This window comes from Formica exsecta, unplaced genomic scaffold (assembly GCF_003651465.1).
Source record: "Formica exsecta isolate Colony F162 unplaced genomic scaffold, ASM365146v1 scaffold332, whole genome shotgun sequence".
Taxonomy (NCBI): Eukaryota; Metazoa; Arthropoda; class Insecta; order Hymenoptera; family Formicidae; genus Formica; species Formica exsecta.
The window spans coordinates 201,556-214,775 of NW_021850572.1; the positions used below are offsets into that span (position 1 = coordinate 201,556).

The window sequence follows — 13,220 nt, forward strand, 5'->3', positions numbered from 1 at the left end:
GAGGGCCATTGTTTCTGAAAATGGAGTTAAATCTTTCCCGCCGCTGGCTACGTAATTTTGCTATGCGATGTCACGAGCCGCTTGCTACGAGGACAAGTGACATTTCTGGATTGATTAAAAAATAAGAGGAACTTATCCCGTGAAAAAACATTTTAAAAATGAATAGAGGAACCTTTATAGAACCTTTATTTTAAGATCGTATCAAGCGTCAAATATCTCGATGAGTTTGAAAATCTTGATGGATGTTTTATTAAACTTATTTTTTAGCCGTTTAAAAATTTTTAGCATTAAATATATCTATGCCTCAAATTAAAATGTGATTATAATAAAATTTCATTAATATAACGCGAGTAAATAAAGCTTTATTATTTAATTTTTACTTCAATGCAATAGAAAAATTTGTTAATAAAAGACACACATGAACATTTGCACAATTTTATACCCAACATAATAGATACTTAAATTATTAATAGCATAATATTTGCATTTTAATACATATTTTATTAAAATATATTACTTTATATAGTTCAGCCTATGGTTTGGATCGAAAATCAGCTAGTGGGTGCTTACGAAGGACAAAGCCTTACATTGGAATGTCATAGCGAAGCTCATCCTAGTCCTATTACTTATTGGACGAAACCAACAAATGAGACTATTGCTAACGGTGAGCAGATATTTTTAATAATTATCATCTCTAATAATTTCATCACAGAAAATATTTTGTCAATTTTGTCAACAATAAACTAGAAATACACAAAGAACAAAAATATTTATTTTAATATGATTTTTTGGAAGAGTTTGGTGTATTTAAATTTATTATTATCTCAAGTGTGTGCACATTAATATCAACACGTCTTAAAACAATATCATGCTGTTGACAATTCTATCCTTATATATTTCACATTTAAAGCAAATTTTCTTTGTGGCTATTCAAATTACTATTATGTTTCCATATTTATATCTCGAGAACAAACAAAGCAGTTTTTAACTGATAAATTTGTGATTGTTAAAATAATGTTCCGTATTGTGTTGAAAAATATTCTCATTTTATAAATAATATTCGCCATCTGGTAAAGTATAAAAATGAGAGTTTTACTAAAACCGAAAGCTCGTTTCATTCCAATTTGAGATAATTATTATAAGTTTTCTTTTCTTTTCTTTCGCGTGCGCACGCCGGGAGGTGCACGCACGAGCAGTTGTAATGCGATTCGCCTTAATTACACCGCGCTAACGCGGCTGTTTTACTCTAATTGCTACCATGCATCTTTGCGATATGCCAAGGGGTTAAGGGCAAGGGCAGTGGCATTAAAACTTAAGACGTGTGCATGCCATCTCGTGTCGGGTCGCTAATACGTGACAGCACCGTCCGTATAAAAACGCGGTAGGCTGAAATTTTTCTTCAAAGTGTTGTAATGAAAAGGTACATTTGAATTAATTAAAAAAAACGCGGAATTGTTTTGCAAGTCCAAGTTTTTATTAGCTATCGCAGTTTGATGTAGTCACTTAATTAACGTTGGATAGAAGTTCTCGCAACTCGCGGAATAAAATTAGCATTAAAATTTTTATCGATTAATTGTAAAGAAGAGAAAGTCTTTATTATATGATTGTTGCATTTGCGCAAATATTTTTGAATGCAAAGAACTATTATTTTTATGAATATACCTAACGTTATAAATGAGTAATAAACCAATTAAAATGCCTAATTTTAATAACACATTAAATTTATTCTTTCAATCTTAGAACACGGATTCATGCATTCAACTTCGTTATTAGAAATAATAGTAGATAAAATGTGTGTATAATAAAACTTATCTTTCACACGTATATATAATTATTTAAAAAAAAAATCTTACATAATCATTATATATTAAATAATTTTAAAAATGAAAATTAGGCGTGTAAAATATCATATTATTATAATTTTTGCTTCAAAATGAAGCTTCTTTAATGCAGTCGAAAAAATTTGGCACTATTCAGTTCCCATTATATCTTCTATACATATATGCTTGCACATAAATAATTTTATGCAGTTCCATGTTCTGTTCTAGAAATTCTTTCTTATGCGTCGCGCTTGCCACAAAATATAATTTAAATTGTCGTACTCGCGCGTGCTGTAAGCGATCTCGCGTAATGACGCCTCTCGGAGTGGGCATGGTGAATAGCTGATCCCGAGGGCCATTGTTTCTGAAAATGGAGTTAAATCTTTCCCGCCGCTGGCTACGTAATTTTGCTATGCGATGTCACGAGCCGCTTGCTACGAGGACAAGTGACATTTCTGGATTGATTAAAAAATAAGAGGAACTTATCCCGTGAAAAAACATTTTAAAAATGAATAGAGGAACCTTTATAGAACCTTTATTTTAAGATCGTATCAAGCGTCAAATATCTCGATGAGTTTGAAAATCTTGATGGATGTTTTATTAAACTTATTTTTTAGCCGTTTAAAAATTTTTAGCATTAAATATATCTATGCCTCAAATTAAAATGTGATTATAATAAAATTTCATTAATATAACGCGAGTAAATAAAGCTTTATTATTTAATTTTTACTTCAATGCAATAGAAAAATTTGTTAATAAAAGACACACATGAACATTTGCACAATTTTATACCCAACATAATAGATACTTAAATTATTAATAGCATAATATTTGCATTTTAATACATATTTTATTAAAATATATTACTTTATATAGTTCAGCCTATGGTTTGGATCGAAAATCAGCTAGTGGGTGCTTACGAAGGACAAAGCCTTACATTGGAATGTCATAGCGAAGCTCATCCTAGTCCTATTACTTATTGGACGAAACCAACAAATGAGACTATTGCTAACGGTGAGCAGATATTTTTAATAATTATCATCTCTAATAATTTCATCACAGAAAATATTTTGTCAATTTTGTCAACAATAAACTAGAAATACACAAAGAACAAAAATATTTATTTTAATATGATTTTTTGGAAGAGTTTGGTGTATTTAAATTTATTATTATCTCAAGTGTGTGCACATTAATATCAACACGTCTTAAAACAATATCATGCTGTTGACAATTCTATCCTTATATATTTCACATTTAAAGCAAATTTTCTTTGTGGCTATTCAAATTACTATTATGTTTCCATATTTATTTCTCGAGAACAAACAAAGCAGTTTTTAACTGATAAATTTGTGATTGTTAAAATAATGTTCCGTATTGTGTTGAAAAATATTCTCATTTTATAAATAATATTCGCCATCTGGTAAAGTATAAAAATGAGAGTTTTACTAAAACCGAAAGCTCGTTTCATTCCAATTTGAGATAATTATTATAAGTTTTCTTTTCTTTTCTTTCGCGTGCGCACGCCGGGAGGTGCACGCACGAGCAGTTGTAATGCGATTCGCCTTAATTACACCGCGCTAACGCGGCTGTTTTACTCTAATTGCTACCATGCATCTTTGCGATATGCCAAGGGGTTAAGGGCAAGGGCAGTGGCATTAAAACTTAAGACGTGTGCATGCCATCTCGTGTCGGGTCGCTAATACGTGACAGCACCGTCCGTATAAAAACGCGGTAGGCTGAAATTTTTCTTCAAAGTGTTGTAATGAAAAGGTACATTTGAATTAATTAAAAAAAACGCGGAATTGTTTTGCAAGTCCAAGTTTTTATTAGCTATCGCAGTTTGATGTAGTCACTTAATTAACGTTGGATAGAAGTTCTCGCAACTCGCGGAATAAAATTAGCATTAAAATTTTTATCGATTAATTGTAAAGAAGAGAAAGTCTTTATTATATGATTGTTGCATTTGCGCGAATATTTTTGAATGCAAAGAACTATTATTTTTATGAATATACCTAACGTTATAAATGAGTAATAAACCAATTAAAATGCCTAATTTTAATAACACATTAAATTTATTTTTTCAATCTTAGAACACGGATTCATGCATCCAACTTCGTTATTAGAAATAACAGTAGATAAAATGTGTGTATAATAAAACTTATCTTTCCATTGTATTATGTTTACGCTTTTAAATAAAGTAGGTTTATAAAATCACATATATTCATATAAGCAGCGATACAATAAATAAACTTTTACAAAAAAGTGCGGAATAATTATTACTAATAATACGCGAAAATGCACACTTGCACTAATAAATATTAATAAATTCTCTTTAAAGTAACATTATGAGTTTGTATATTTTATTTTTTTTTATTATTATTAAAATAATATATTACAATTACGTGTACATACGAGGGAAAATCAGTTTTATTTATTATTGGGAAATATACTGTGGAATAATTTGGTAATTAAACTTATTAACAAAAATGAAAATGTACAAATTGAAATTCATTGTGGTATAATACGTAAGCGCGACGCTTTATACAACGAACGAAATACCTGCATGTTTTCCGGTACACAGTTATTTCGGGGGCAGAGCGAAACATCTCGTTCCGGAATTAAACCAGCAGCGTTCGTGATTCTTAAGCGGATAACTTATCGGTTTATCGCCGATCGATATAACTTTCTCGACGTAATTGCCCCAATCTCAGTGTACCAATGCACCTCGTCTCTCGTTCCACGACGCCATCGCTAAATTCCATCATCCTTCCGTGCATACGAACTTTGGAAGCCAAACAACCTTTCTCCGTTCCTGTTTACCCCAGTCCCTTCGCTTACTCTCGTGACGGAATAAAAAGAACCGGCAATCTCTCGCAGGACGTGAAAAATGTTGCTCGTTAGCTAACGACATTAGTAGCCTTGCCATTTCTTCGCGTACAATAAAGAATGAAACTGCCTGTGCAAGGCCTTCTAAGCTTCTGAAAGGGAACATTGCTGTGAATCGAGCCAGGTCGAATCACATCGCGTCGTGTCATGTCATGTCATCTTCGTGCCACTACGTCACGCGTCCATCCCGTTCGCCGTCATTATATTTCATTGGATCTCTCGCGCGAGATTCAAGTGGTAAGCATACCAAATACGTAAAGCACGACCCGTCCGTTCCGTTCGACCTCGCTGATGTTAATTGATCGCCTCTCCAATTAGAGTGTCGACGGTGGAAGGAAAGGGACGGGGGTAACGACGGCAGAAGGATGGAAGCGGTCCGTTCAAAGAGAAAGGTAGAGAATGATGGCTTTAACGAAAATCGCGCCGTTCATGATGATTGGATAAGGGAAGGGGATGAAAGGGGGAGAGTCGTAGTGCGCGCGAGGCACTTAATTATCGACAATTGCAAATAAAACGCTGCGGTTGAAACGACACGGTGGAATGGCGGGACACGCCCGGGTCACGAATTTCCATTCTTACGAATGACTTTTCCAGTAATTATTCCGATAGTTTAATCCAACGGGTTGTCTCGCGTTCTCCTTTGAAATTGCTCTGCATGCTGCCCTGTCGCCGTATAGTCGAAAGCTTTTTCCGGCGTCCGCGCAGCACATATGCTTAATATTAACAATAATTACCGAGAAAAACAAACCGTGGATTATATGGCTTTGAAGTCGATTAACTTCAATGAGAATCTTACTTGAACTGGAACACGAAAAGGAGAAAAAAAAGTGGAAAAGGACGAATTAATGACAGATGTGGCGTGGCTGAAACGTGGTGTCCAAGCGTATTAATTAACGTATTTATTAAATTACATTATTACAGCAAACTGTCAGGATAGTTGAGAGCACACATTCTGTATCTCAACTATACGAATATATAGCGTACAACGTATGCTTTCCTAGATTTGTAAACAGTACTACGAGCAAACATAAATGCATTGACCTTGCAGAAGTAAACACAATTGTCGCTGCGAATTGAAATCAACGTTGCACAAGCTCCTGCACATTGAACAAAAGTTGATTAGTTTCAATGTTTATTTTCTACGAATATATATATAATTATGATAAACAGTAAAAAAAATTAACAAATATATTTCTTTTGTATTCATCGTATTTTAGTTTCGGTCAATTTACACAAATGCCTGTTTAATATATCAAAGTTGTAGGAAAACTGTATTTGTAACTGTATTGTTCTTGTCCTAATCTATCGAGGGAATATTGACGTTCACCTTTGTCCCGTAATCTCAATTGTTTCCGGTTGTCACCTGAGAATGTTGCACGACCTGCGCGCGCTGTCATCCCACGGGTATTAATTAGAAAAAGTGTAGTTTTGCCTCGTGCGGCAATGTCGATGCACGCGCGAGAGAATTAATATCGCTTTCGAACTCTCGACATTTCGACGGAGCGTGCAAGTGACAAGAGCTCTCCAGGTTTTGTGGGAACGCCGTTCGGACGACATTCCAATACGTCAAATCCGGAGAGCATCGCACGGAAAGTCCGACCGCTTGGCCGATTATTTTTCCAGTTATTACTCGCGGACAGGCTTTACCGATATCTCGATTCACCATTTACGCCCGTTTGTTTCGAACACAGTTTGACGTAAAACGACTTTCTATTGCGTTGCATACTGTAACGGATGTTCAATCTCCACGCTGATGATCAGCGCGAATTTAAGCGCTCGCTCGTTTATCAATATCAAATTTCAGCGATTAATTGATATGTATTTTTTATTTATTATCATTGAGTTTTATCTACACTATGTGTGCAAAAATCACGATTATTTATTCGCTGCGTTTTTGCTTAATATGAAAGATTTGTTTACACATCGCGAATATTTTATATTGAAACTCGTTGGTAAAACCAATGCTAATAACAATGATAAACGTGGATGAAATTAACACAGTAGAATGAATCTTTAGCTTCTATAATTAACTTTGAAATTCTGCTCTCTCTATTGCGTCGAAATTGTGCACATGTTTAAATTTACATATTTAATCGCGTATATTGTAATTAAGATAAATTGTTATATTTATTTGCTGTCTTAAAATTGTTACATTGTTATTGTAATTATTTAGACATTAGTGTAACTTTTGATTATATAATAATTAATTGAGAAAACAATCTTATATATAAAGTAAAATTAAATCAAACTGCGTAATGTGAGACTATAATCTTCAGTTCATTTTGAATAAAATTGACAATTAATTTTAACAGAATTTTAATATCAAGGTTACATATTAGTAACGGATGTTAAACACTAGAATATTATAAGAAAGAATAATATGTTTAAACATCTTTGTTAGAAAAATAACTTTCTTTAAAAGTTTATAAGCCAGAGGAATAGAGTGATAATTATCTAGAAAATCTATTTCTTTTTTTTATAAAATCTGTTTAAAAAAAAGAAAGCACAAAAAGTATACATATATTGTTCTCTCACGTAATTTAATTCACAAAGAGATTCATAGAAACATGCTGCAAAGTATCTTACTTTTTATCAAAAAATACATCTTTTCTTGGTTACTCTAACTTTGGTTACCGAATTTGTTTATCGTATTTTCAGAAATCGATAAGCCCACTACGCGCAAACCAGGCATGAGACGGGAGTCGAAGAAGACATGGAAGACCGATCACAACCATGAAAAAAAAGCCGCTGGTATGAAGGACGAGCCAATGCTGAAAGGTGATGATATTGGCGACGAGCAGATCGATTTTCAGTCGGCGACGGCCTCATCGGCGTTTCATCGCCATTTGCTTACAAATTTCGGAATAACTGCCATAACCGCGATATTGGTCGGTGGTTTATCCACGCAGGCCACCGTTGTTCAGTAAAAACTATACGTAAAGAAGATTAAAGTAATATAGAAAGAGTCTCTGGATGCGAGATTAAACATCGCGCGTGGCAAGCATTGCAACGAAGTAATGTCGATAAGAATAATGCTGCGAAGGGTCGCTGTTCTTGATAAAAAGTCTCTTCCTGTTGTACATGAAATTTGCATAAAGTGGACGTAGAATGAAGACCTGTTTTTATATAGAAGCATGAAGGGTCCGAAGTATCTGGTTGATCAGAGTGACCGGGGTACTTCGTGAGGGAGCGTAATTAACACATTGCAAGCCGAACGTGTACTAATAGACTTTCCTCTCTATCTAAAGACGTAGAAAGCCACCAATCTATTAACCCCTTTACGCTGAAGGCGTTAGAGTAGCTGGCTTTTACCGTTCCCATTCCGAGCGGTAACCTTGTTGACCTCGCCATCACTTGAAGAAGAAAGTCTGTAAATCAAATAAAAAGGGTACATATTATTTGCAATCGCACTTTCTGATAAGTTGTTAAAATAAATATTTTTTATTTGTTTTATATATTTATATGTGTGTGTATGTAAATATAATAGCATACAAATTTTATTTCAATCTACTTAAAAAAATCGCATTATTTTTTATTTTCGTATAAAATATAAAATGTCTGGTCTTTGTAATTTGATCAATCTTTAAATTACGGTAATAATATGGTTATTATGTTATTATTATATGTTATCTTTTTTACATACACACATATCGTAAGTATTGATGTAAATGTAAATATAAAGATATATCTTTCGTTACTTCTGCATCTCAAAATATTAACAGAGCGTACATAGCTTGCAATTTGCTAATAATGTCTAAGTATAAAGATGAGTAATGAAAGTACATTGTGTATATGTGGAATCCCAAATAATTTTTTACAAAAAGTTGTTTGTTATTTTTTAGAACCTGCAATATCTCTAGCATTATATTCGAAAGTTTATTTTTTATCATGAATACTGTAAATGTATTCCTGTTGCCTAATTTCATTTCAATTCAAATTATATATTAAATTTTTAATTATTTTGCTACGTTCTTCTGTTGTTAAAAATGTACATGTTAGAAAGTTAATTGTGTCTTTTATAGTATGTATCAATAAAAAATAATAAATACTTGTGTATATATGCAGCAAGAATAATAAGAAATTTGGAATGAGATGCAATGGAATTTAATTATTAGGAAGCTAATAATGTATAAATGAATATATACTTTAAATGGTAGAGTCTCCACAATAATGTTATTATATATTATATTAAATTATTTTATAAAGCTATTTGTGCAATATTTTTATGACAGATTCTACTGAGTTCCGTCTTGTTTCTTGGACACAGTAATAAAATACATCGTAAAAAAAAGATGTGCCTCATATTTTCATCGAGAAGAGAATTATTTTGTTTAGGTATGTCGCAATAACTTTTAAACAGGAAGAGTTGGATTTATGATGTTACGTTATAAGTGGTTATTTCAATAATTTATATGATGGCCAAAAGAAACTACTTTATTTTCCATTTTTTATAAAAAAATGGTATATGTCTTTCTTATTCAAGAATACGGCAATGTAATGATACTTTATAAAACCTGCTTATTGCATTATTATAAAGATTCTTTAGATTTTAGATGGTGTATCATTGTGATATCAAAGAAATATTAATTATGTTTCTTATCGATTTTATAATTATATACTTTATTATATAATTTAAATATATATACATATATATATGTATATGTGAGATTTTTTTATAACAGCAAAAACAGATTTATCGCATCATATAAAGCATTATATTATGACTAGAATTGTAACACATAATTTTACAGTTACATTTTATATTTATTCTGTTGTTCGAATATGTTTCCAATTTTTGTGTTTTCTGCGTGTTTAAGTAAAATTCCTAACTTAATGTAATCATTGCGTTTATGTTACAGAATGACAATAATTTTCTGAAAATTTCCGTCATTAACGGAATAATCAATAAAGTATTTTTAATTCGAATACCTCGAAACCATGGATATGGTTATAGTAATAGACTTATTACGTGTACTGTGTACATATAATATAAATAATATACACACATTTGTAGAAAGCATCAACAATGAAAGAGAGAAAGAAAAGGGAGAAGACAGAATTTTTCTCAAGTTTTCATGTATACAAACTTTAGTTCTAGATAAATTGAGTGTTTTAGATATATAAAAATAATGGTCATACACACATCAACGAACAGAGATAATATCTTAACGTAATATTTTCTAAGTTGTAGATCACATAAAATAAATTATTATAAAATTTACGAGTTTTTTACAAACAAAGCATATAATGTTGCAAAGATCCGTTAATAAAATCCATTTATAAATTATAATAGGTCACTCTGTATGTGTTTAAATTTTTGGTTTATATATGAAATATACATATGTATATTAAAAATATTGAAATGCTAAAATTTTGAATAGGTTAAGACTATAAGTAACGATTTTAAGTGTGAATATGTGTATTTTTATGTGAGATATTTTTATTAATTTTAATAGATGTGTATTAAATGTAGGTAAAAATAAGTAGACTCTGCTGTATAACAAATATTAATAATATACATTGTATAGAAAAAATAGCGAATATACAATATTTTCAATCGTTAAAGCAATTTACCAATGATTTATCAGTGGAGCTTTCATTTTATTTTCCTAACGAGTTTGTTATCGACCAATCACATGTTTTGCTAATCGATTACAAATTGCTAGTCAGGTTTAAATTTTTGAAATGGATCCATCAATTTTGCGATGCTGCTTGCATATGTTTGTGATGACCGCAAATGTGCTATGTACATATACGTAGACGTGTGATAACCGGTAAATTATTGTACGGCGTCGCATTTCTTCAATATATAGAGCTACTGGTATTGTATAATAATAGTATGTGTACGATATTGTAGAATAAGCCTCAGGGACATGTATATATGCTAAGCTGTAAGTTATATTAGTTTTTGCATTTGTGTGTGGTCACAATAACTCTTCCCTCCCATGTAAATATAATGTACCTTATCGTGTACTTGGGCAATAAATGTTAGACAATCGTGATAATTGTTCGAATTGTTGTCTTTGTCTTGTGGCTCATTTCATCATTATTTTGTGCATTGAGTCTCAAAAAGAAATTTATGATAGCGCAAATTTTATTAAATTGATTTTATCAAGCCGAGTAAAAAGAAGAGAGATTAATTGTATTTGAGTAAAAATATATTATGCAAAGATCATATTCTTCTGCTTATCACATTTGTTATTTATGATTCTGATTAATTTGAAGTTTATATAACAATGTTTTTGTAATACTTTTGTTATTAAATATTTTTTTTGCTATTCTTTAAATAAAAACGATGTTAAAATCAATTGCATTTAATGCTATATAAAAAACTAACTCATAAAATTTATTCATAAAAAAACTTTTATTATAATTTATTATTGATTATATAAATGTAATTAAAAAATTATTACATAAACAAAAATAGATAAATAAATACAGTAAATTAGAGTAAACCTGTGATACGCCTATTACAATTGTAGATAAGTAGAAATAAATGCGTATTTTTATGTTATATTAAACTCATATGTAAATTTAAGTTAGAAGACGATAATTAGCAAATTAGCAAATATTTAAATGTCTACAGATATATTATATAATATTTATGAATAAAAATTTACTTTTGAATACAAATAACAGATACAAATAATATTGAATCTCTATTATATCAATGACCGATATCTGTTCACCAACAAGTGGTAACTCTGACAAAGTAAATCTGGTTGCAAGAATATCGTTTGTATGTACTACTAGGTGCATCGACGGGAATTGTTACTTAAAAATTTCTCTCGTAGAGGGCAGATATAGATACAATTTCAATTTTTTGATCCTGAATTATCTGTATTCTTTTTAGGAAAATATATATACATAGATAGAAGAGCTATAAATTTTATTTTAGATACCACCTATACATAGAAAAAAATATTCTCTAATAAAAAATCTTTGATATAAACTTATTTAATGCTACATAAATAATCAGATTTTTCCTTACCAAATTTTCTCTTTTGTTCAATATTTCAGCATATTTATTAATACATGTCATTTACTTTAAATATATTACTTCATACAATATATATATAAAGTTACAAAGCTTATGATTAACTTAGAATTTATAGAGATATTAAACTTATGATTAAATTTATGACATAAACCTAATGTTTTGTATCAGACTTCTTGCAGTAAAGTTTAATATAAAAATAATTTTTTTTTCTGGAAATTTTGTGTTTTTATATTGATTTTTAATTTTAAAGTATTATTATGTCTAATCCTCGGCAAATTATTTTATGTATCAGTTAAAAGTACAACTTTTTAAAATATGTAGTACTTTCGGTACTTAATATTGTTAAAAGTTGACCTATCATCGATGAGATTAAAGATTCTGTCTTACCATTTTATATAAAATACAAGTACCAACGAGTTATAATGGTAGGGAGAAACTTACACTGGCACTTCTTTCTCATCCCATATATTCATTTTGCTTTGTTACGTTCTTCAGTTCATTCCGAAGCTACGTAAAATTCGGGAAATCGACTGTAACGAAGACCCGACGGTATAATAATGATATTCGGGAAAGAATTATTATGGAACTTGGCAGCGCACTTTGGAGTAACGAGGGGAAAAAAGGGCTTTTCTCCATAAGCTAGCTCGTACATCATCGGCACGAATCCCTTTGGACGGTTATAGAACGAAAGAGGCAGCGATAACAAAGGCGTCTACGTTGAGCGATACTAGATGCTTCGTAAACAAACGAGTCTTCTAATATTATATCGTATAATAAGATATATCTAGATATCTATACTACATCACTGGCTATTTTAGATAATAAATCTATTATATACTTTAATGATCTGAGAATATCCCGCGCGCACGCAAGCGTTAAATTTATAACTTTTATATATTTATAGTTGCTTTATAATTAATTTTGTATCATGTTTGGTTGTGCTCTCGTTTTTATCTTTTTATTAGTAAAATAATGTGCAAAAAAAACATATTTTTTTAAATTTGTACATTTCTTTTAGCAGTTTCATCGAAATATTATTTTCGCTAGATATTTTTATATATTTGCATATAAAATCAATATCGCGCATATCGTCAGTGATTATGATATATTTATTAAAGCTAAACATAGATTTACGAACAGATATGCAAAAATATAGTTTTAATGTGTACGTTTGTAAATATTTTTTAGTATTCAATTATCTTAGTAAAGTTAATTAAATTATTTTTCCGTGGATTACTTCATGCATTATTTGAACAGCTCTATTTCCATAATAATACTGAAATAATCTCTGAATGTAACAATTTCCAAATATGAAAAGTCATCAAATAATTTTCCGTTCTCTGTCGAGCTGTATGTTATTATAAACGGTAACGTTTTATGCGGATTTGAATTGCCAGTAGTACGAGTATAGCGCAAGGCAGACATTTCAGCTATTCGCTGTTGCTTCAGGAAACACAGTCTAAATGCAAATGATAACAGGAAACGATAAGAATCTGTACCGGCTCATCCAACAG

At 30.9% G+C, this 13,220-nt stretch overlaps 1 protein-coding gene across 1 annotated transcript in view; it reads left to right on the plus strand.

Annotated features, from left to right (window-relative positions):
• LOC115238307 (lachesin-like) overlaps positions 1-10,817 on the plus strand; it is an 80,898-nt gene extending 70,081 nt beyond the window's left edge. Inside the window, exons 6-8 of the mRNA XM_029811999.1 lie at positions 527-664; positions 2,697-2,834; positions 7,365-10,817. Coding sequence (XP_029667859.1) covers positions 527-664; positions 2,697-2,834; positions 7,365-7,633 — 545 coding nt within the window. The 3' untranslated portion in view covers positions 7,634-10,817. The remainder of the gene's footprint in view (positions 1-526; positions 665-2,696; positions 2,835-7,364) is intronic.
• The last annotated feature ends 2,403 nt before the right edge of the window (positions 10,818-13,220 follow it).